Source organism: Hemibagrus wyckioides, linkage group LG06 (assembly GCF_019097595.1).
Source record: "Hemibagrus wyckioides isolate EC202008001 linkage group LG06, SWU_Hwy_1.0, whole genome shotgun sequence".
In the NCBI taxonomy this organism is placed as follows: Eukaryota; Metazoa; Chordata; class Actinopteri; order Siluriformes; family Bagridae; genus Hemibagrus; species Hemibagrus wyckioides.
In genome coordinates this window covers 4,049,011-4,075,410 of record NC_080715.1, presented here as the reverse complement: position 1 = coordinate 4,075,410, position 26,400 = coordinate 4,049,011, and the positions used below count along the sequence as shown (strand labels likewise).

Sequence of the window (26,400 nt, the reverse complement as noted above, 5' to 3'; positions counted from 1 at the left end):
ACACACAAACGAGCTGAGCTGTGCTGGACACACACACACACACAAACAAGCTGAGCTGTGCTGGACACACACACACACACACACACACAAACGAGCTGAGCTGTGCTGGACACACACACACACACACACAAACGAGCTGAGCTGTGCTGGACACACACACACACACACACAAACGAGCTGAGCTGTGCTGGACACACACACACACACAAACAAGCTGAGCTGTGCTGGACACACACACACACACACACACACAAACGAGCTGAGCTGTGCTGGACACACACACACACACACACAAACGAGCTGAGCTGTGCTGGACACACACACACACACACACACAAACGAGCTGAGCTGTGCTGGACACACACACACACACACACACAAACGAGCTGAGCTGTGCTGGACACACACACACACAAACGAGCTGAGCTGTGCTGGACACACACACACACACACACAAACGAGCTGAGCTGTGCTGGACACACACACACACACACACAAACGAGCTGAGCTGTGCTGGACACACACACACACACACACACACACAAACGAGCTGAGCTGTGCTGGACACACACACACACACACACACACAAAAATTGTCCTGTTTGCACGCACGTCATTTTACATTACACTTTACACTTTATATTGATCCTGTTTACTTGTAACTTTAATATTTGCACTCACTGTCAGCACTGTTCTTTTGCACAGAGTCGGTCTACATGGTGTTTGTCTGCACTGTCCTGTCTCGTCATCCTGTGCACTTCTGTTGTATGTTAAGTTTTTACTAAAGATTGCACCTTAAGTATAGTTTAGTTTTTATCTCTATGTTTTTCTGCATCACTGTACTTTGTGTTCTGTGTAGCACCTCTGGTCTAGGAGGAACGTTGTTTCACTTCACTGTGTACTGCATCAGCTATCAGGTTGAAGTGACAAAGCTTCTTTGACTTTGACTCATTAACAAATAAGGTTACACCATTTTTCAGTATATGTAGCCTTTGTTAGCTAGCTAGCTTTGGTTAGTTATTTAGCTGTGATCAGAGAAGAGTTTTATTCACCAAAAAATGTAGCTTTAACAGAGACACTGATTATTGTATTATGTCCTAACTTTCAGTTTAGACGGCGGTGACGGTTTTGGAGTCTGAATGCAGGGCTGCGGAGCTACGTCTCTCTGGGAGAACCTTCTAGAATCACAGTTCTTCTTCATACTATACTTCTTTGGCTGCTTTCACACTCCCCCCCCCACCCCCCAGGAAAAGTTTCGGCCGATACGAAAAGAAAAACATCGGACGTGACACTCGCACTGTAACCATAGCAACTCTCTAGCTAGCTAGCTAGCTAACTAACTAACTAGCCTAGCGCTCTGTCTAAATGATCTTTATAAAAGTCAGTAATTTAGATGAGAAAGACTGGTGTGATGAGAAGGCCGTTTATCCTCGCTGTAGATTCAGAGGAAGGAATTCGAGACCGTTTGAGATTTTTTATTATTTTTTGGTTGGAACACTGATGATTAAACATTTTCCATTCACCATATGAAGACTTTGTCCTCCATGTTTGTTTTGCTGTCTGGCACTTGTAGTTTGTCTCTTGATTGTGTGGCCTGTGCAGCATTAAAAAAATAAAAAACATTAGCAAATAGTAATAGCTATAGATACCTTGCAATGCTAACTGGTTAAATTAAGCAAAGTACTGGTCAATCGGTGGGAGGATTAGTCGTTAATGGCTAAAAGGCTTCGTATTAGCTTTGTTCTCAGATTAGATTAGCAAAGCAAGGTAATAGAACTAGCAACGATCTCTGCTAATTCCTTCTGAGCTTCTTTGTGATATTTCTGTACACAGTTAATGAGGTCATTATTATTGTTGTTATTATTATTATTATTATTATTATTATTATTCCATCTCAATCTTAGGTTAAAGCTGTGAGTAGAACAAAAACCAAAGAAATGTCGGCCAACACGTGCCACAGGATTCATTGTCCCTGCTATTGTCAGTGTTTCACTGCTCAGTATTGGGAATGTGCGCTGTCAGTTAACGTGAAGAATGAATGCAGCTTCATGAAGGCAGAGCGTGTGATTTCTGGAGAATGTTGTGTCATGGTGTTGTGGCGTGAGATGATAAATACAACAGGGTATAATGTTTTCTGTGCGTCGTAATGAACAAACCTGGGCCTGGCCTGGCAGTGCAAATCGCATTTACTGCATCAAAAAACATGAGCTTTTAGTCCCAACCATCGTACAGTACTCTGTATTTACATTATAAAGTAATAAAATAAAAGATAAAGCAGTTTTTGTGTTGTTAGACTCCAGAGGTCATGGATTGGGGAGGGGTTGAGGAGAGTCTGGTGCAGGCTCCGGTGCTTTGTCTGAGATCTTCTGTGGTTCTTCTGATGATCCTCTTGAGTCTGGGACAGAAGGATCAGGGACGGAAGGATCGGGAACAGGACGATCTGAGACAGGATGATCCGAGATGGGGCGATCTTGGACACGCTGTTGAGGATCAGGTGAAGAGATCTGCACTGGAGCACTGGTGGAAGGATCTGGAGGAGGTTCTCCAGCAGATGGCGCTGTAGACACCTGCTCACTGCTCTCCTACAAACACAGACGGGGAGAAGTCAAGTGAGGACGGATCCTGGACACGTATAAATAACATCACCAGTGGAAATTTTTGTGAAGCCGGTGAAACAGTGTTGTGTGACATCGTAGTGGACCGTTTCCTCTCGAGTCATTTGTGTCCTACATTCAGCTCAGAGGACAGACACCCACTGTAGCTCAATATATTTCCACACTGTACAGATTCCAGTTTAATCAATAATCACTGAGATTATAGTGCAACTAGGACAAGCTGTAAGTAATCCTAAAAAAAATGGCATGTGCAAAAGTTACCTCCCCCCCCCAGGGTTATTAATGGAAGAAAGCATAGCATAGCTTTAATGTACAATTTAACTACGAGAAAAAAAAATTAAGGTAGGATCAAGAGCAGGATCCAACATAATGATCCTCTCAGCCTCCTGATCTGGAAGTTTTTACACCAGGTCTTCTTGTTTCCCAGGCTGTTTTGTGCATTTTGGTGTGTTTCAATGGTACAATGTTTGTCATTTGCTTGTTTGTGCAAAATTGTAAACATTTCCATTTCTGGATTGATTATGAAAAAAATAATTCAGGAACTGAAACCTCTAGTGTACAGCATGTTTTGTGGAAACAAGTGTGGTGAAAGTGCTACATAGTTATATGTAGCTCATACACTTGTTACTGACTAAACAGGACAGAGCCCCACCTTCTATTCGTATCTATCGACTCACACAGTCGACGTCCGAGTTTTTCATATTTGTTGTGAGGCTAAAATAACCGCCTTCATCCCGCCGAGTGAACTAGCTTTGTCTTTGTAAAGTAGCCAGGGAAATAGTGTCACCGCTGTTTGGGTGGGGGTACAAACTTTTGCACTTGACTGGTGGAAAGTATAATTATAGAAACCCATACAGCATTAAATATTATAGTGGGTACCTACATTTATTTACACCACAGCGCTGTTGGATTCTGGGCTCTGATTGGTCAGAGTTGATTGTTGATTAGTTTTCTATACCAGCAGTACAGTAGCGCAGGTTTAGTTCTACTACCTTATCGTTTCTATAGCAACAGCTCATTTGCAGGGATGCGTAAGGCTGATGTGTCGCATAACGAAGGAGATGGAATGGAAGGAGTCTCCAGCGTAAATGTCAGAGGTGAAGCTGTAGTTTTCAGAGAAACTCCAACACGACGAGCTACGCCTTTTTGTGTTGTCTCATTTGCTTCACAAGAGAAAAAATAAAGACTGATGAGGGAACGACTGTTTATAGATGCTGTAATGTGAGGAGAACAGGTTTCACACAACATGAAGTGTAATAATAAATAGATAAAAATGATGATGTGTTATTTCTTTAAAGTTAAAAATGCTAATAGCTGTGGTGTAAGAAAAATAAAACAGTTCAGGACGTGACGTTAAAGGAAAATAATCAACTGTCCGACGGGTCGAGTGACTAATCTTCACCACGCCATGGTCATGATTATTTTGCTTTAACGACACGACACACAGCGTTTCTGAAAACACCAGAAAGCCCAAGAAGAAAAGAAAAAGATCTCACCTTTAATCTGATCAGAGAGAAAGCATGAATGGGGAAAAAGGAAAGAGTTGAAAGGTCACTCTCGCATTTCTTGAAACTGATCAAAACAAAGATAAGTGACAGATACAGATTGTTAGTGAGCTGCTGTAAAGAACCAATTAGTGAAATGGAGAAAATGTATTTGATTAAAGAAAAGATCTTTACTTCCTATATATTATTATTATTATTATTATTATTATTATTATTATTATTATTGTTGTTGTTTCCTATAGGACACACCCCTTGTGGGCGGGGCTCCCCTGCAGGATGGTTGCTCCTGATGGAGGACACCATGTCTTTGATCTGGTAAAGGGCGTAGGACATGCTGACCCAGGGGGACGTGGACACAACCCACGCCGGCTTGCTCATGTCTTCCTGCTCTTCTTGATACTTGTTCTTGGCAGCAGGAGCTGCAGCAGTGCCGGTGGTGTTGGTCGTGGTGTTGGTGTTGGTGCTGTTGGTCTCGACCCTCATCTCCGGTTGCCTCTGGTTCTGCACCAAGTCGATGGTGGCGATGGGAACAGGACTGGATGGTACAGGAATGTTCTCAGCCAGCATCTGGCCTCCTGTTTAGGCACATGGGTGGAGTTTTATGATCCTGTATTACAGACTGGATGTGTTTATGATTAAAGTAAAGAGTCTTACTCCTGCTGTCGCTTGGCCCGATGAGGCTCTGGATGAGTGCGAAGATGAGCAGGATGATGAGAGACACCATTCCTAAACCTCGGAATGTTTCTGCCGCACCTACACACACACACACACACACACACACACACACACACACACACACAGGGATTAAAAATAATCACAAAGAAGAATTTATTTAACATTATTTAACAGGTTGATGTAATTCAATTTTAAATATAAATATAAACAAGTCATAAAAATTGATTTAATCTTTCCGAAAAAAAAATTCCATATTAAAATAAATGTCTATTTCTATACATTATTATTGTTTCTGTAGACATTAAATGCAGTGTTTCTAGAAGTGTAAATATTCATCCAGAAGATTTGTAAAAATATTGTCTGCTTTCTTTTGTTTAACATTATTCCAGCCCAGAAATAAGCCCCGCCCCATACATCCACCCAGCCCCACCCCCCTCAAACCACTCCGCTCCACCCCGGATAGAACGTTATGGATGTGTTCAGTTGTTATTCCTCTCACAGACAGCAGGTGGAGCTGTAAACATCACAGACTTTAACAGAAGCACTTTTCCCCTCACAAGATTCAAGATTCAAGAAGCTTTATTGTCATTTCAACCACATATAGCTGACGCAGTACATAGTGAAATGAAACACCGTTTCTCCAGGACCTGGTGCTACATAAACATACAACAACAAAGAGTTCAACACAAAACAACACCACAGAGCTAGGACAGAAGATTGTCTTAGCCACGTAAAGTGCACAGCTAGTGCACACTGACATTATCCACTGAAACCCGAGTTTGTTCCTGAGAAACGAGAAGCAACACAGGTGTGTTTTGTGTTTGCATTTTTTTCGTCATACCAAAGAAGTTGACGAACACTCCTCCAATCATGGCCCCGCAGCCACGCCCCAGCCCCAGGTGGAGGCCCTGCAGGATTCCCTGCGCAGACGTCCTCAGAGCCGGAGGAACCGCAGCGCTCAGGTACGAGATACACGCGGCCCACACGGACGCGTGGGTCAGACCTACGGGACAACAACGTCATCGTCAGTTCAGCTGATTCACACGCTACAGATCGAGAAGGAAAATACACACACACACACGTGATGCATGTAAAAGTTTTCCAAACACTGGTATGAAAAGTCAACATTAAAGGCAAACACCTATAGGATGTGTGTGTGTGTCATATATAAACAAGCCTAGTATAAGAACAGGAAATTTTAATTTAAATGAAACATTAAACTCAATGCACTTTTACATTTAATTAAGTTAAGCACATTTATTCTGATGAATCTTTTCCAAGCTGAAAATAAGTTTACATTTTCAGAATTTCGGCAGGCGACTTTAACCAGAGCGACTTCAATTTATCTTATTTACATAATTAAGCAGTTGGAAGTTAAGGGCCTTGCTCAGGGGCCCAGTGCTGGCAGCGTGCTGGTCCTGGAATTTGAACTCAACCTTCTGGTCAGCAGTCCAACACCTTAACCACAGAGTTACCACTTCCCATGTTTATACACACACACACACACACACACAGACAGAGAGAGAGAGAGAGAGAGAGAGAGGGAGAGGGAGAGGGAGAGGGAATACTGTAATGAATAACCCCCCCTGTGTCATGCTGTAACAGGAAAACTATCAGGTGGTGTGATGAAGTGGAGTCAAGATGAAGCTGATTAACAAAAAGAAAAATTATTTCCTCCTGTTTTTGTTGTTAATGATTGAGGGCCTTTCCCATGTTCCACTCCACAGTGGAGGTTAATATGAAGCTCATATGAAAGTAGACACTCAGGACTTTATGAATCTGCAGTGTTTCAGAAGAATTTCCGTTTTAGCCTACTAGGGGCGATATATATACACATAGAAAAGTTCCAAGAATACGAAAACAGTTAGTAAACGTTGATATCCAACCCATTTGAGATGTTCTCCGAGTGTTTGTTCATCTAAAAAACAGGTCAAATTTAATCTTCAACCAGTAAAATTCTGTGTAAGGTTCTCCAACCGTGGGAAAAACACACATCTAAAACACACTAAAAGCTAACAGACTCGTTTTAGATCAGACTCACAGCCTGAACATCACTCAGTTCTTTCTACTGATTGAAAACGTCTCGTATGAAACGATTTCTATTCTGCTGGCAGACTGGAACACCAGTGTACTGGTAGAAAGGTTCATTTTCTATAGCAGCATGCCCCTGAGTGGTTTATTCCTTATATGCTTAACGATTGCAACGGTTTATTCATTAAAGAACGACACATCGTACTAATAACCAATTTATAATTGCTTATACACAGGTTAGTTCCTGGAGATGACCGGAAATCGAAGTTGTACCAGCACTACCTCTGACACCGGAGACTCCTTCTGTACATGTTACAGAAAACTAAGCTTAGCTAGTCCTTTTGAAGGAGCAGTTACTATGGAAACCGGAACGAATCAAAACGAGTGCATCAATATCAACGTGTGATTAATGATCAGTCGGCACGAGTAGTGTGTTTTAAACACGTTTGAGTAATGAATCTACAGTGATGTAGTGAACAGGTGAAAGCGTCTGAGATGAAAACAAACACGTTGCTTTGTCTTGGTCTTTATTTAACGCCGTAACTGGAACCCAGTGTGTAATTAATGACTTGGATGTTGTCAGGGTCAAAGAGAAGATGCCCTTCAAATGTTAACATGGCGTGATGGGGTGTGACTTCAGACACAAAGTAAACAGATTAGCAACAAATTTAGACTTCCGTGGCCGAACCCATGTAGGACAATAAACCTGACCTGATAGCTGAGACTGTGTTCAAAAGCCAGACAAACCGGCTTCATTAACCTCCACATATTTGTGAGGAGAGTCAATGGTTAAAGCTGCCGAACCTGCTGGATGCTAAACCAGCCCTGCCTGGGGTAGATCATATCATGTAGGCTTGTTAAAGGTGGATCTTTTCAAGCTTTAATAATTATACTATTATTATTAGGTCAGAGCACTGATTATACCTTTAATGCATTATAAAAATTCCAGAGTAATTCTCCTATAAATGATATTTAATCATAACACAGTGTTCCTTAACTACACCCTGTCAGCTGCAGTGAAATAGGGCGTGTTGCAGGAAACAATGTGCCTGAGCTGCAAGTCAAACAGCCGATTCATGGCCTGAGCTGAACTCGCAGCCAGAGAGGCGTCCAGCCCAAACACTTCCTGTTAGAGAAATCAACCGGATGCCTGGGTGCAGCAGATTGGCAAAGCTCACGTCTCTCACCTTGAAGGATCTCCATGGGCAGGACAACCCAAGCGTTCTGCAGGTAGGAGATGTACAGGTAGCGTGCGGTGTTACAGGCCAACCCGATATACAGGACCCTGCAGGACAACAAAGAAAAGGCATAAAAAGTATTTGTTAAAATAACACACACCACCCGTTTAACATTCCACACAAAGACTGCTTCAAACTAATTGTCTTACAGCCTGGAACCAGGACAAATATGGCTTAGAGGATAAATCCCCTGTTTTAGTAAGATAAAACCCGACCGAAAACATAAAAAGCAGTTCAGAATGTCTTACCAGGTTAAAAGCAGGCCAAAAAAAAACAACCGTACAAGATAAAACCTGGTTTAAAAATGTCTACTGAAACCAGGTTTCTTAGAAGAAAAGAAACCAAGAGAAAAATGTGCTAATATTGTGAAACAGGAAGAAAAAAATATTTCAATAAGATAAAACCAGGCTAAAAATGTCTTGCAAAATAAAACCAAGCCACAAATTTCATCACAGAGTGAAAATGTCTCAGGTGAAAAAATCAGGCCAAAAATCTCTCATTAGTGTGAAACCAGGCCATAAAAAACACTGGAACCTGGATGAAAAAGTCTCACATGAAATCCGATCAAAATATCTTAAAACAAACAGACCAAAAATGTCTTTCAAGACAAAACCTGATTAAAAAAAGAAGCAAGGGCGGAAAGGACAAAAAACAAAAGCAAGCCTGAATATAGTGAAACCCTGCCATAGTGTCTCAGTATGACAAAACCCTGCCATTAATGTCCTAGAAGATGAAACCAGGCCAAAATATCTTGAAAGGCATCAATAAAACCAGGGTGCAACCAGGTTAGAATGTCTTAGAAGGCAAAAAGAGATTAGAAAAGACATCTAAATAAAGTGAATCCAGGCCAAAAAACCAGGATGAAACAAGGCCAAAATGTCAGAAAATAAATTGAGGCACTGAACTGGTATAAAAAAATGGTAAAACCAAACATTAGTGTCTCAGGATGATGATCATAAAATCTTATTAATAAAGTATTAAATGTTTTAGAAAATAACACCAGGATAAAAACATCTAAAATGCTAAAAAACAGGCAACAAAATGTCTTAAATTTACACGCAGGTCAAAAATGTTTGAATAATTCACTTGTCTATGAAATGCAATGTTTTCCATAACCAATAAAAGACGAAAGAGAAATGTCAGACCAGGCGGTTGGAAAAAAAACCAGAAAATTTTCCCCTCGTATTTTTTTGCTCTGATTTTGCAAAGATGATTATGTGAGCGTGTGACAGATACCCGATTGTTTGCAACAAAAGAGTTGGCGAGAGGAAATGGCTGTGGTCGTGTACATGCTGTGAGACACTCCAGTCCTCTGATCTGTGTGTGTTTGCTAACATAAAAGCTTTGGTAATAGAAGACATCTTTATAACCAGACTCAACAGATTCAACAGAGATCACCAGCTTCAATCCTGACGATGATGTTGATCCGAGTAAGCAGCGGCCAATAAGGAGAGTCTGTGAGGTCTTGTGGTATGTGGAAGAGGACAGAGAGCACTGGGCTCTGACTGTGTTACGCTGCCCTGGGACGTAGCACTAACGTGCTTGTACAATAATCTGGACGTCCAGAGTAAACTTATCTAAATCGATACATTAAAAAAAAGGGAAAATCTTACATGGCTGTAGAAGGAAACAATGCCATTTAGCACCTCCTTAACAACTCCAAGGATGGCAACAAAGTTTTCTGTCACCGTCAAAAAGTTCTGATCAAAATCACATTGCTATGCCGGCGAGCCGAAATCGACCAATAAGACGACGACAAACCCATGTTAACGGCTGCAAGTCTGCTAACGGTATACAATAAAGAACTGGAAACGTGTCTGCGTCACAACCCTTTTCCTCTCCATCCACTGGCTTCCTGTAGACACCTGCATCAAATTCAAGTCCTCGATGCTTATGTACAAGAGACGTCACCCTCTATCTCAACGTTCTCCATGAGATTTAGGTTCCTCACACAGCCAGTGATCAGTTAACAACCAACACCTTGTTGAGCATCAGGCACAAGGTCCCTTTTCAGAAGGTTCTAATAGACTGTCCCTCAGTGTTGGAATGAACAAAACAAACAAACAAAAAAAATATGCTGAACTAAAAAATGCTTAAATAAACCCTAAGGCCTGAAGGCCCTTGAGAAAGGCCCTTAACCCTCAAATCGCTCAATTGTATAAAATGAAATAAAAATATAAGTCACTCTGGATAAGGGCGTCTGCCAAATGCCAGAAATGTAAATAAGTAAATAATGAAAAACCCTGCACTAGCTCTTACACCTCGACTCTGTGCACTTTGGTCCTATAGCACTCTGCTAAAGCTCTTAAACTGCAGCAATACTTGTACTATCCTCTGCTCGGTACGTCTCTTTGCTAGTATTTCCTCATTTGGATAAAAGCGTCTGCTAAATGAACGAACGTAAATATGTAAACATGCTAATGGTTTTCCACACCATCTGTTAAAGGATCTTCACCGTATTTCCTTGCGCATGTTTCTGGACACCGTCTCGGTCACTGCTGAGCGTGAAGCCAGTTGGTGCTGTATCATTGTAATCATTCTCATTTTATCTCGGTGAGAGAAGGGTTATTTTGGACATTTCTCAGTTTATTTTTTGTCTGGGTAACACCGACATGTTTTCTACTCTGAAAGGATCTGGAGGAAGATGACTAAGGATGGCATGATGACAGAGTTTCCTTAAAATGAAAACTAAACCTTGCACAAAAACATACTTCCCAATCAACGGTATACAGCGTATTTATATATACACACTATTTAATATCTAGAAACTTCTTAAATAGCGTTTTATCCATCTAATCTCGGTTTTTACAGCATCTGTAGTGTATGTGTGAGTAAATTCAAGTATTTTCTTTTTAAACAAGGTTGTATTTGTGCATAAACCTGCCCTGTTCATCATCTGCCCTGACAGCTGCCCCTAGACTTAAGTGAAATTAAGTATACGTGAGTTTTATTTATTTGTTTATTTTTTTAAATAAATAAGAAAAATTCTTGAAATTCTTCTCCATTGTGAACAATGTGAGTTCAGGTTGAAAAAGAGTTTTCCTTTAATCACCAAAAATAATGCTAAAAACAGACTTTTACAAGAAAAAAAACAACAACAACAAAAAAAAAAAAAACACCTTCGAGTTTGCCAGAAGCGTCACGTAAGCCAGCAAATTCGACATGTAAACGCAGCCGTGACGTGAGGTGACGTGCATGGAGATACCCACGCAAATCAGGAGTACTACACAGGCCCTCATTTTGGTCACTGGCTTTCGGTTGGCTTTCTGAGTGCTGGATGGATTCAGGAGCAGGACATCAGGATCGATGGCTGAACGCGCAGACATCTGGTTAGCTAATGGGAGCGATCGGATTACGCTGACCCTCGGGTCCTGTTAGCACACGGCTCTGAAATCAGACTGCTAAAGACAGAAGGCAGTTCACAGATCACACACACACACACACTGATCAAACCGGGTTTATTAAAATCTAAAACATCCTCAAGCTGCAATCTGTGGGGTCCAAGCACCACTCGCAAATACCATTCAGACTGACCGGACACCGGAGTGTGTATGAACACACTGCTCCACCTTCATGCACTGATTAATCATTTCATATGTGTAAAGAAGCAATCACCGGGGTCCAAGCACCAGTGCCCACAGGCTCACTCAACGGAAAAAAAAAAACACTGTCTGTATAAACCTCATGTTTAGAAACAGATATAGACACTAAAATTCTACAGCAGAGCATCGGGATCCGACACGACACTGCATGTACTCGCTTTTCTGCATTTTGTGTAGAATGCAAATCAGTACGTCTAGCCTGAATTATTTGAATAGTCTTCTTTCTTTACATTGGCATTAGTTTGTCTGTTTAGTATTTAGAAACCCATCTTATCTGCCTACTCCCTGTATACGTGCGTCACACAGGCAGCAAACTGACTCCGATTCAGGGAACCATACACGCCCTCACATCATCCTGGATCAATAATTATAAAGTATTTAAAGCACATAATCCCAAATGACTCCCAGCATCAACACTAGATAGAGTAAAAACCCTTTCTCCATTATTTCTCCCCCCTATCTAGTGCACAATGCGTTCTGAGAGTTATTTGGAATTCACCTGAAATGTAAAGAACCTCCTGGAAGATGGTCATGTGACCTACATGGAGTATTATTATTGGTCAAAAACATCAGACATTAACATGTTAGTATGAATCCCTGCATCGGAGTCAATTTACTTATATAAAATATTTATTATTATATCTGCTAAAGCTAAGAAAGCTATAATTTTGGTGGACTGAAGTGAGAAGTCTGTGCAAATCAGATGCGACGTGATGAAGTGTGAAAGCCAAAAGATTGGCTCAACTAATTACTCCAATCTTATGATGCATTTGGTCTGACGTTTCTTCGGGTACCACCGTTCACATCTTTAACCGTTTAGACATCATAAAGAAAGATACAACTAGAAAGCAAGTAGCAGAGATTGTAGGTTACGTAGCTAGTACAATCAGCTCAATTACAACAGCTAATCCGAGAACTCAGCTAGCACGAGGACGAGCAACTTGTTTGACGAGTTAAAAGCTATATTTAGCTACCAATGTTCTTCATCTGAACATAAAAGTGTCTTGGACAGGCCACACCCACAAGCAGCAGCAAGTAATACTTGGAAAATGTCTACGTTCAGATCGCTGTACATTAAGCGCTATTGTGAAGTGTGACATCACACAAACACAACATTAAACACAGACACACTTTTTGTACATTTCTTGTATATAGCGCATTTCATTTATATTTATTTCTCATGTACTCCGAGACAAAACAGTTTCCATCGAGATTAATCAAGTTCTATATCTTAAAATTGCATGTTTTTGGCCTCTAAAAAAACCAAACCAAAACAACCTGATCACGTCTCAGGAGTTCATCACAAACTTCTAGTAATGAATAAACTTTTGTGATTAAAGCTTTCAGGTTGCTTAGTGACATCACCCCGGATATATTGTACAGCAGACAGAGGATGTGTGTTTAAACCCACTTCCTCACCTCCACCTTTCTCTCTCTCTCTCCCCACTGTTTACTCACACTCTTTATTGTACAGCTGCTAAACAGACGCTCTGATACCTCGTTCTGCACTAAAGTCAACAGACTGGCAGCGTAGGCACCTTTCACCTCTTCAGAGCTAACTACACATAAAGTGCTGGGTTTCACCTTTCCTGCTTAACAAGTGCTGAGAAAATCAGACAGAAGTGTGAATGTGAAACAGTGATCAGGTCTGATGATTCAGATGCAGCTGGAAAGTAAACAGAGGATTCAATGATGTGTTGGTCTGAACACGAGATGATCAACGACTGAAACCTCACACCTGGATAAAAACCTAGAGGTTAATTCTGATCTTCTGCCATGATGGATGTGTTTGAAAATTCACTGGACATGGTATCCAGATCTCCACAGAAATTAAATCTCAACTTAAACCAGTTACTTAACCATTTTCAATATTGGAAACAAATTTCTGGGCAGTCCAAGCTTGTTTATATAAAACTAGATCTACGTGTAAAAGGTTACAAATGACTACAAATAGGTTTGTGCTTAAAATATCCATCCATCCATCCATCCATCCCTCCCTCCAGTCCTCCATTCATCCATCCCTCTGCCCATCCATTTTTCTGTCCATCTATCCCTCCCTACTTCCCCATATCCATCCATCCATCCATCCATCCATCCATCCATTTATCCCTCCACTTATCCTACTGGGTTGCACAGAACCTGGAGCCTAGGGGCACAATACCAGTCTATCACAGGGCACAATCACACACACTACAGACTATTTAGTGATGCCAATCAGCCTACAATACATGTCTTTGGACTGGGGGAGGAAACTGGAGGAGGTGTGAAGGTGAACGTGTTAACCACCGAGCCACCATGCTCCCTCTGCTTAAAATATTAAATTTACATATTAAAGTGATATTTTTTTTCATATACATTGAACAGAAATACACATAAGCGCTGAAGATAATAACTGTCTCCTGGATAGGTCTGTTTTTACCATTTTCTTTCTGCATAATGCAGAGGATTCTGGGATATGACATAACACCTAAGAGGTATATAAAATACTTGCAAACAAATGTAATACATTTTCATTCCTGTAAGCGGTTCAGAATGCTAGCGTACACTGAAGTGTGTGTGTGCGTATGTATGCGCGTGTGTGTGTGTGGCATGTCACACTGGTCTCTCAGATTCCTGAGAACGTCGGAAAATGAGCTTGAGATTTTACGCCAGGTTCAGTTACATGCTAGAGATTAGCAGCAGCAGGAAGGAGTTGGTGTGAGGACGTTACACGCTGAAGACGACTTTCAAAACCTGCTTTCTGCACCCGTGTATCATCATAATACTGGAAAAAAACACAGCTCTCTCGGCGTAACGCCTCGTAGCTTCCTTGCATTGGCTAATGCAAATGTATAAAGGCTTAAACATGCACACACACACACACAGGAAGCTACAATACACAGGTCAAAGTCATTACCACATTCAGTTTCATTCACTGTCATGTTCAAACTCCAATCAGTTAATTCACCCTTAAAACAACAAGCTACTTATTATTTACAGTGAAATTTAAAAGGAAAATCTTCATCAATCTGTGTGTTTACTCATCCTAAAATAAGAACTACGGCATTGTTTGTTACTTAAAGCAACATATAACTGATTTTACACAAAAATCGAACATCTTTCTACCATTTTTTTCTCCTCTGTCCGTTTACAGTGACTCATACGCTTAGTGGCTAAAACAGTGACTAAAACTGAATGACCAGTTAGCATTACGCAGCTAGTGTCGGATATACACAAATAATCCATGTAAAATCATGATGTTTTCATGATGCATGATATGAAGTATTCATAAAGCATGAGCATGTGGCTGACCCGTAAGAAATAAAACACTATGTGTTGTGCTGCTGTAGGAAAGTAATCAATGACTCAGTGGTGTGATGAAGCTGTTGATGTATTGCTGTTACCATCATCAAGTTGACTATTTACTGGTAAAAGAGGATTCTAAAGTTAGTTTATACCCATTCACGGTCACATTTAAAACCATAAAACTTGTCAGTTCCTGCTCTTACTTTACATTATAGCAGCTATAAACACTGGTTCCATCACCAACCTCTCTTTATTCAGTAATAAGACAAGCTAGTGTTACCAAGATACTTCTAAATGTAACCTTCTCCATCCTTAAGATGTTTAAAACACTGTTACGGAGGTCTAACACTTTCATAAACATCTCCTTACTTAAAGAAATTTTGACTGTACAATAAAATGTTTAATCTATTTACGCAGAGCTTTCTGTGTACATGTCCCTGTGAATGAGCTGTTACTATGGCAACGATAATAAACTTGAAATTTGCAGCTGGACTGACCGGAGACCGTTTTCAATACGGACTTACAGTGACGTGAGCAACAACGGCCGCTGGTGACTGGATGTGGGCGTTGAGAAAAGTTTCTGCAAATATGGAATGGCTTAGTGACTCTACCAATGAGAGAAAATCTCCCTCCAGAAGATTTCATTTTAGATTTGTTATCCGAGAAACGTTATTGCTATGGCAACCAGTAGCAGGACAGCAATGCTTACCGGAAGCTTCATAGTTTAGAGGCTGGAGACTTGTATGTATGTAGCACTACTCTCAGATTTCGTGTAATAGAAAACTAATTCAGAAAAAAAATGTATATTCTGACAAATCAGAATACAGAATTAAACAGTGTTCTGGTGTACATTACTGTTTAACAAAATTTTGGAACTTGTTTTTTAATCTTTAAAAACTTCTATACCAACCCTGTCTGCTTCATGTACAGCTAAAGTTTTGTTATACATCACACACTACTAGCCAGTCAGGTATTTAAAGCTAACCAGTGGTTTTCCATTTCAGCTCATTACATTATTTCGATAAAAGCATTTTGACAAACAAACAAACAAACAAACAAAAAAAAATCAACCAGTGGACCCGATCAGCATTATTAGTGTACTGACCTTATCACAAGTTCAAGCAAGTTTACCTGATGTGGCCGACAAGTTCGATTAGCTTGTGGCTGATGAAGTAGGCCGCGAGCTCAGAGGCGTGGCTGAGCACCGAGCACACCCCGAAGAGCGTGGTGGTCCCTTTCAGGTCCTCCAGGTGCCAGTACAGGAAAGTAAACACAAAGCCATAACCGAAACCCATGAACCAGGCCACGAAGAGCACAGAGCCATACCGGATCCCACAAAGCAGACGGAACATGTCCTTGAATGGAAACCTAGGGGGGTTGTTCGGCCTGGGACACACCGGGACTTCCTCCATGCTGGATGTGTTCTGGACCACGTGAGGGATCTCCACCTGCTGCTTCACGTCCGGTTCTGACATCTCAGCTCCAAACCGGGAGTCAAAGCGGAACTGCGTCGCAACTATAAGGGCTACAGTCATCAGCACGCCGAAGACGATGAAGGCGATCTGGTAGTTCTTGTAGTCCGGCAGGGTGCAGCCGACCCCCTGGATGATCAGGGTGAGGTGTGTGTGGTCGATCCAGATGCCTACAGATAACATGGCTATACCCCAACCTAGAGAACCCCACATCCTTTGGAGGCCGTAGCGGTCACGCTGCCTTCCCAGGTACTGCAGGGTCACGGTGTCGACGATGGTCACTGCAGGAGCGCTGAAGAACTCACCGATGATGATCACCACTAGGATCACGAGGAAGATGGTGTCCACTTGGCTTTTGTCGTAAATGATGGTGTGCGGTTTAGGTGTAGCTGTAGTGGAGAGTGACGTGCTTGCGTTATCACTTCTTACGTATCGAATGAGCTGGCTATGTTCCCCAGTCAAAGTCTGAAATGTCAATGGCATGCTCCACAAATTCCCTACGAGGTCTCGACGGAATCTGCTGTGGTTTCCGGAGGAACTTGGAGGAGCTGTTACATTACTGTTCTCTACACAAGTCATGGCTGCTGGCCTGACGAAGCCGATGCCAAGGTTGAACACCACCCAGCAGAACACAGAGAACAGCAGGACGGCTTTGCCCTTGTTGAAGCGGTCAGCTACTATACCCCAAAACGGCGCACTGCAGAACTCGATGAAGTAGCGGATCCCCACCAGGAGACCGCTCTGGCTCGGAGTCATGCCTAGCTGCTTGTAGTAGACAGCCAGGAGAGGATGCAGGGAGCCGTATGCCGCGTAGAAGAAGAAATAGAAGATCTTGGAGATCAGGAGACGCTCGTCTATTCTCATGCACATCCGCTCCAGACAGTCTGTACTGGAAGAGGTCGGAGGAGGCGGGGAGTCCATGGAGGTAGATGATGGTGTTTGACTGGGTGGAGTGCTGTTTACTGTCCCCAGTGACAAGGTATTAAATGGTTCAGCCAGGACATATCTCCTCTTCTGTTCCTCCTCATCGTCAGTCAGGATGGCTGTACGGTCGCTCGCCATCTCTGAGACAAAAAATAAATAAATAAATAGATAAATACGCCTCATACAACACAAGCACATGCGGAATATAATGCTGAAGTGGTTCTATGACACCAGTGTGACTCGCAAGAATGAGATCATGTTTGTTATTAGCGGAGGTTATGCTCCAGGGTGACTCCTGTGTAAAGATGCTGTGGAAGATAACGTCACTGTTACAGCGCAAAGACTAATACAGTCACCTGACCTGGCTGGAATTAAAAAAGAATTTGATAAAATGACCTTCACACAGCCGGGTGTGTTTAGAGTAGCAGCAGCACACACACAGATAACACCCCTAGATGTGTTTTGGCTACATGATAAATTCATGTCTTAATCTCTCTCTCTCTCTTTTTAAGAAAGCTTCATTCCTAAAGTTCATTTATAGAACAGACATTTACATCGTTTTTTCCTACAGTTTATGGTATGAAAGCACACCAGAATGTCAGCACAGTAAGTTTTTCATCCTGTATAAATATACAAGCTTCACCACACCCAGAGTTAGATTCTTGTGGGCAGATGATGTACTTCATGATATTTCAAGGCATACGGAGTTACTGACAAAATGCCAACAAAACCATTGCTTTTAAAACACATAAACGTTTTAAAAGTTAAAACACAACAACAAAAGAACTGTAACAAAGATAAGACTTTTTAAAGATAAGATATAAATTGGATGAAAAAGTGTAATACTGAAAGACTATGTACTGATCACAAAACTAACCATATCTGATAAAAGTGCATTGTGACGTCAAAGTATCAGTTTCTATCATTCCATCACCCTCCCTGTGATGCATCATGCCTCATTTTGACATGAGGTCAAGAAACAGATCTGAACCAACACAGCTATAAAACATCACTAAATGATCAGAGAGAAGATCCTCTTCATAAAGGTGACAAGATCATCCTGCATGTTTGCCTTCACAATGTTTCTCATAAAAAAAAAACAAAGAAAAAACAAGACACCAGAATGCCATGAAAAGCTCTGTTCTCTAAACTCACCTCTTTATTATTCCTCTGAAGTTCCTGCTAAGACCTCTTCTGACCAACACAATAATCAACTCCTTCATCCATCACGGGTCTCAGCGCGCGCGCACAGGAAGCGCACAACTCCTGAACATCTCCAGCGCACGCGGAATCGGATTCAAGTAAATAACGTTCATAAATAAGACTAAACCGGGAGAGACGTCTGAGAGAGAGAGAGAGAGAGAGAGAGAGGGAGAGAGAGAGAGAGAGAGAGGGAGGTTATTATGAGCAGCAGCTGGCGGTGTAGCACCACCGCCGAACACATGACGTCTGCGTCTCACCTGCGCCATCTCTGATTGGTCGAGCGCACCGGGAAGGTCGTAGCTGATTGGTTGAAACTTCAAACGCCTTGTAATTGTGTAATTATGAAGAAGCACATCGCTTAAAATTCAATCCGGGTGTGTCCGGGATTAGTCGAATATTAGGAGTCATTAGTGATATGAGTCACTGTTTCAACATGAGAGATAGGAAGGTGAGAAATGAAAACAGAAATATTTTATTTGTGGAGGAATTTATTCCTATATGTTACTAAGATACCGATATAAGGCAGGTGTGTGTATTTACCGCCACCTAGCGGTCAGTTCTAGTTATTACATTTTTATTTCGTCATATCTCAAATTAATAAGAAGATGAAGATTAATCACAAACAACCTCTTCTAATAATAATAATAATAATAATAATAATAATAATAATAATAATAATAATAATAATAATAATAATAATGTAAGCTTTATTTTTTATTTTTTATTAATTAAATTTGATAGACTTTTAAATAATGTCAATAATGATGATGATGATGAATATTGTTGTTGCTGATTTTGAACACCCCTGCTCCCAACAACCAATCGCTGATGACCACTGTCCCCTCTGACCAATCGCTGAACACCACTGTCCCCTCTGACCAATCGCTGACCACCACTGCTCCCTCTTACCAAGTGGTGAACACCACTGCTCCCTCTGACCAGTTGCTGACCACCATGATGATGATGTTGTTGTTGCTGTTTTATCTTACTTCTAAACACACCATTGAAAAAGAAAACTTCACTCTTGACTATTATTGTTATATAAAACACTGGGTTTGGCTCGAACCACACTAAAGCACACTACAGTATAATTACTGTAATTACTGTACAGCCCAAACTCTTTCACCCTGCCCAATATAATTACAATAAATTCACAGAATGCATTAAAGCTGACTCAAACTAACTCCTCCCTAATGCTGGTTGTTTTTATATCATATCACAGGCCAAAAAAAGACCAACAATAAATAATAACTGAAAAATAAAATTTAAAGAGCGTGAACTGGACTCATGTTCTGGCTGATGTACCTACATTTTTGAAAATAGACATAAAAGTGGAGGTGAAATAATAGAATAAAGTTTTATTGTTGGACTAAATGTGTCCTTAAGTGCCTTAAAAATTATAATACTTATTTTAATGTTCTTTAAATATAGTTATCTTGTGTATTTTTTCTGCTATAAAAAAAAGAATTTAAATTGTCTTGTGTGTGAATTTAACTTGTGATCTGTTAAATGCTTATTACACTTCATAACACATTCCTTTCCTACTGTATTAATACACAGTAGTTCATGTCATGTTCCATCTGTTCCCTTTGAACAACTGCTGACCACCACTGCTCCCTCTGACCAATTGCTGACCACCACTGCTCCCTCTGACCAATTGCTGAACACCACTGCTAACTCTGACCAATCGCTGACCACCACTGCTCCCTCTGACCAATTGCTGACCACCACTGCTCCCTCTGACCAATCACTGGCCACCACTGCTCCCTCTGACCAATTGCTGAACACCACTGCTAACTCTGACCAATCGCTGACCACCACTGCTCCCTCTGACCAATTGCTGAACACCACTGCTAACTCTGACCAATCGCTGACCACCACTGCTCCCTCTGACCAATTGCTGACCACCACTGCTCCCTCTGACCAATCACTGGCCACCACTGCTCCCTCTGACCAATTGCTGAACACCACTGCTAACTCTGACCAATCGCTGACCACCACTGCTCCCTCTGACCAATTGCTGACCACCACTGCTCCCTCTGACCAATCACTGGCCACCACTGCTCCCTCTGACCAATTGCTGAACACCACTGCTAACTCTGACCAATCGCTGACCACCACTGCTCCCAACGACCAATTGCTAACCACTGCTCCCAATGACCAATCGCTGAGCACCACTGCTCCCTCTGACCAATACAGTAGCTGACAACCACTGCTCCCTCTGACCAATCACTGACCACAACTGCTCACTCTGACCAATCACTGCCCACCACTGCTTCCACTGACTAATTACTATCCACCACTGCTCCCTCTGACCAATTGCTGAACACCACTGCTCTGAACAACCAATCGCTGACCACCACTGCTCCTTTTGAAAAATTACCGACCACCACTGCTTCCTCTGACCAACTGCTGACCACCACTGCTCCCAACAACCAGTCACTGATCACTACAACTGGAATAAGCAGAATATCAACCTTAGTTAGCATTCTTCTAGAATTCATGCAGACCTAGATATTATGTAGTACGATTAAACCCTGACTCATCACTTTTATACTGTAATATAAATAGCATTAAATTAGTTAAATTGGCTCAGTGAAAATTGTAGCAGGTGTTGTTCTAATGATGTACTTCATGTTAATACTTTATGTACGTCTGAGTAAATGTTTGTGGATTCAGATATTTAGAAGAAAAGAAATCTAGAAATCTAGCATAAAACCCAAGACTACTTGAAAACCGAGGTTACATCATTCTAGAGAGGATCACACTGGTTTGCATTGGACCCATTTGAATGGGAAGTCTGCCAGATTTTGATATTTGTTTGTACCGACCTTGAAGCATCAGAGAAACTGAAGTTACAGTGCTTTTTAGGAGTCCAAGCATGAAGTACTCTTTTCTTCTTCCTTTTGTTCTTATTTGTCTTCTTCTTTTTCTTCCTTTTCAAGCAGCCTAAAAAAATCACCAGATTTTGCCAATAGCACAAGCCTTTTGGTTTTGGTCCATCTCAAGAATCATATAGGATGCACTAATATTTCTTCTCCCCTCTTATTCCCTGAAATTTAAGCCAACATTGCGCCAAGTAATTTCTGCGTTAATTTGCTAATTGACAAAACATGCTAAGCCTTTTTTTTTTTTTTTTAAGAAGGCAATCAGCAAACAGATAAATTGATATTCTTTGATCCACGTTGATATGAAATGTTGAACTGGATCCTGGAAAAGAAAAAGCTCATCATGTTTGCTGCAAGTTGAGCCACAGGATTCTTGTAATCAAAAATGACTATGACCTCTGGATTCAAATTTCTCACCATTGATGTAAAGCTGATTCCGGTGGAGAAATGACATTTCCTTGACATGGGTTTCCAGAAACAGTAAATAGATCAAGGTGTAATCTACATAGGCAATTACCCCTTTTCCCAAATAATCACACTGTTAACACGATTCAGTGCGGCCAGCAGGAGGGTGTCCATGCTAGGCTAAAAGAAAACCCTAGCTGGCCAGCTTTCCCATCTATTCTACTCTCCAAAGTTTGCTCCCTGGACAGTAAACTGGGCTACATCCCACTCCAGTGGACTACACAGTGTGAGTTTAGAGACAAAGAGAGCTGTTTTTTGTTTTCACAGAGATGTGGTTCAGTGACAGAGTTCCAGATAACACCATTCGGCTAGACAGGCTAACCTCGTTTCGTGATGACAGACATGCAGCTCTGTGCGGTAAGGCTTGCGGTGGTAGTTTGTGTGTTTATATCAACAAGAAATGGTGCAAGAACTCTGTGCTAGTTTTAAACCACTGCTCATCACTAGTAGTGTTTGTGACTGTTCGATTCAGACCATTTTATTTACCACTGGAATTCAGTTTGAGGTGCAGAACAACATGAAGGCGAGGAAATCTACCCCTGTTAACTGATGTAAGGAGAACTCTACACAGAATTAACCCATGCAAGTCAGCTGGACCAGACAACATTCCTGGCAGAGTGGTCCGCTAGCGGATGTCCTCTGACATCTTCAGCATCTTCTGATTATTTCAGAAGAGCACAAAAGAAAGACTATTCTCCACTGAACATTAATGGATACTATGTAGAGATTGTCAAGAGCACCAAATTCCTCACCCAGTCACCTTCCTCACTCAGCAGGATCTCTACTTTTTACAAAGGCTGAGGAAAGCCTATCTCTTATCCCCCATCCTGACCACATTTTCCAGGGAGACCATTGAGCCATTGAGAGCATCCTTAGCACATCGCAAGACTCATGCACTGGATAGTAAGGACAGCTGAGATCATCTGATGATCTCTCTTTCCTCTATCATGGACATCTACAATACATACTGCATCCACATAGCCAGCAGCATTGTGGATGACCCCACATACTCTAACCCTTACAATAAAATGACAATAAAAGCTTCTTGATTTGACTTAATCAGTTGAGGATCTTTCTCTTGGCCCAGGAGATCTGGGAATTGTGTGCCTGCATCCAAGGAAAGCTGTGGACAGTGGAGTACTTGGAAGATACGGTCACTAGAAATGAGATAAAAGCGAAAAACTATGGATATTCCATCAAGGCTTGGATATAAAACGGGTTCTGCAGTAGTTGGACAACTGTTCTCTGTGATAGGTCTGTCTATTACCAGCTGCACTAGAATCAGTGCTAAAATAATAGAGAGACCTTAATTAGCTTATCAGAACAAGAATGAAAAATACCTGAGGGCATAAGTATCTAAAAAGACTCATCTTAAAGAGGTGTTTATTGAGATTGACCCAATCTGTAGATGGCTGTTATGATTGTGGTAAGGGCATGAAGGGCAGTGTAAAATGTGATAAACATCAGAACAACAGAAGCAAAGTCCAGACTTTTTGTGCCTTTCATGTTCCACACAGTGTCTGTGAGCTTGGCTTGGTTGGTCTGCATGTTTTCAGCAGAGCTGGTATCAAACTTAGTCTAAAACTCTGTTGGGAAACTCTGTACAGCAAGAAGAGAATTTTAGAAGAGTATATCTTTACTTGGCACTTGAAGACCTCAAGTGACTCAACTGGACATCTAGGTGTTTTGGTGAACTGACAGTGACGCTGTTATTCTAATTTGCATGTGCTTTAAACTATTTTAGTTTCAGTCGAGCTGGGAGCTGATCCAGTAGAAATCCAAGTAAAGGTTTAGAGAGCATAGAGGCATAACAGCAGAGATGAAATCTTTTTTTTTTATCTGTCATCTGTTGCTTTTTTTTGGGACGGCTGTAAGTCTGATAAGAGAATATTTTTTCGTTCCTCTGCCAATGACGTGGGACACAGCTCAGAACTATTGCAGGAAGATGTATGGAGATTTGGCTACCATTACGACTGAAAATGAAAACCAGAGAGCTGTGAATGTTACATGGCTAAACGTTTGGGGTTGGATTGGGCTAAATAGAACTGCAACACATGCAACAACCTGGCAGTGGTCTGGTAAAGAAGAAATTAATTTCACAAAGTGGAACGTCAATGAGCCAAATGATAGGGATCCAGGTGAGAGTTGTGTTGCTCTGAATACATACGGCTGGAGCGATTTTGGCTGTAGGAGCTATTGTCCTTCTATTTGTAATCGGAGGTTTACATTGATGAATGAGAAAAAAACATGGGATGAGGCTCTGAAGCATTGCAAGGCTAACTACTCTAGCCTAGCCTTTGTGAATTCACAAACACTACTAGACCTGCTTAAAATAGAGGCTGAACAAACCCAAACAACTAGGATGTGGACAGACCTGCGTTTCCTCGATGGAAAATGGTTCCGGGTGAACGGGGAGCCACTGGGGAGACTGGTATCACTGCCTCAATGCCCAATCAAGCACTGTCGCTGTGGCGCCTACAACTTCAACACATCAGTCTGGGAGAACAGAAACTGCAAGGAGAAGCTTAATTTCCTCTGCTATTAATGAAGGCAAGACATAAACATCCAGACTATTAACCAGGATTTTATTATAGTTAGTTTTGGTCTGTTAATATGATTGGACATACAACAGCAGTGGTACCTTTTACTGTTTGTATCACTGCACTCTGTTTTTGCTACATAAACTAGCACTTTTAGCAATAATCAGTCAGTCCGTGTCCTGCATGCAGGCAACACTTTATCCAGCTGTGGCTTTCTTTAGGAGCTATTTTTGTTACCAGAATAAAAATAAACAAATTATGTCACCATAGCACTTTTATGAGATATTTACTAATAGTAAAATATATAAATAATATTAAATAATATTACTGTCGTAATGGTGTGATATTTGTTAGAAAGACAACAATATATACCACATTCAATTTTTCTGCATCTATTTTCTCTTTTTAAACAGATGACTCTCTACAAGCAGAAGAAGAAGAATCTCACCATCCTTTAGCATCCTTTAAGAATTCATCCAGACCTAGATTTTATTTAGTATGTAATCATTATTTTTAAACTCTAATATTATTATATAATACTATTATTATTTAAAATTAGGGAACAGGGTATATTCTTTCTTAAATAAGTTCATGTTAAAATATTGTGCACTTGTGAGTAAATGCTTGGTGGTTAGTTTTCATAGTTATACATAGGAAATAGACTAGACAACTAATGGTTTAAAATCTAATGGAATTAAGAAACCTATTTAGACTTCTTTAGATAATATATTGTCTACGGAATAGGAAAAAATCCCAGACAACTTGACAGCTGAGGTTGCATCATTCTAGAGTGGCTCATTTTATTAGTTTGCATTTGACACATTTGAATAGGAAATCTGATGATGTTTGCTTGCACTGACCTTGACGCAACAGATAAATTTAAGCCGCAGCTTCCTCTTCTTTCTTTCTCTTAATTTTGTTTTGTGCAGCCTAAAACAATAAAGCATTTCAACATCAAATATCATACATAAGTGCCTTTTTTATGCCACTACTCAGACAAATGAAATGGCTCTTAGTGGTGCATTATTCATTATATACAAAACCTACTTTTGACATGTTGTTGTAAGATTTTTTTCATACAATTACACAAAATACACAAAAATATATATAGAAATACTTAAACTGTTGTAACGTATTACTGGTTCCGTGTATTTGAACAAAAATCCATGTACAGGAGATGAATTTTAGGTCACATGCAAAATTTGGGGAACGGTCATATATAGGGGCCAGAGAAGAAGACCAGTGAAGCTATAATTTGGTATAAATTTGTATTTATATGCTAAAAACCATGTCAATCAGGCAGCAGGCATTAGACAGTGTTTCAACTCGGCAACTATCACCCGTTATGAATGAGAGTTTTGGATAGAAACCCACCACAGTCAGAAGCAATCTCATTTTAAATGACAACTTGAAGACTGCTATTCCTGTTTTTGGCCTCAAAACACAAATTTCTCTAGGAAAATTAAGTGTACACTTAAGTGTCTTATCAATCTTGAGCCATCTGCAGAAACCATCAAAAATTGCCCTTTGTATCATATAGACACACACTATAATTTAATAATTAAGAATTTCCATAATATTTAAAACATATTCTTGCAAACTACTCCAAGGCATTTGGACTCTTCAATGGACAATCCCACTTCCACTAGAAGAAGTATTGTGATTTCCATTCCTTGCACCAAGAATTTAATATTTAATGTTTAGCTAAATAAGTGGGTTGTCCTTCAATGTCACTTTATACAGACAGGCCATAGTAGATGGAAAACCTTAATGGAAAATAGTTCTGGGTGAATGGCCCTAGAGAGCCTGGTATCACTGCCTCAATGCCCAATCCAGCCTTATCACTGTGTTGCATAAAACTTCAATACATACTGCAGGTCTGGGAGAACAGAGACTGCAATGAGGATGTTTGCACTTACCTTATTACTGAAGATAAGTAATAAACTCCCAGAACATT

General features: G+C 40.8%; 1 protein-coding gene across 2 annotated transcripts; it reads right to left on the bottom strand.

Annotated features, from left to right (window-relative positions):
- Positions 1–1,513: 1,513 nt before the first annotated feature.
- mfsd6b (major facilitator superfamily domain containing 6b) lies at positions 1,514–18,742 on the bottom strand. Of its 2 annotated transcripts, XR_009204778.1 has the most exons (8): positions 18,503–18,742; positions 16,083–17,487; positions 8,014–8,111; positions 5,637–5,798; positions 4,775–4,873; positions 4,370–4,695; positions 4,112–4,187; positions 2,445–2,582 (listed from the first exon to the last, which is right to left on the bottom strand). XR_009204778.1 is itself a non-coding variant. In XM_058392621.1 (7 exons), the coding sequence occupies exons 2-7, from the start codon at positions 17,483–17,485 to the stop codon at positions 2,304–2,306; spliced, it is 2,367 nt and encodes a 788-aa protein (XP_058248604.1). In that variant the 5' UTR covers positions 17,486–17,487; positions 18,503–18,740; the 3' UTR covers positions 1,514–2,303. The 2 variants fall into 2 exon arrangements, 1 of the variants encoding a protein (XP_058248604.1); XM_058392621.1 differs by lacking the exon at positions 4,112–4,187 and having other exon boundaries at positions 1,514–2,582; positions 18,503–18,740.
- Between the last annotated feature and the right edge of the window lie 7,658 nt (positions 18,743–26,400).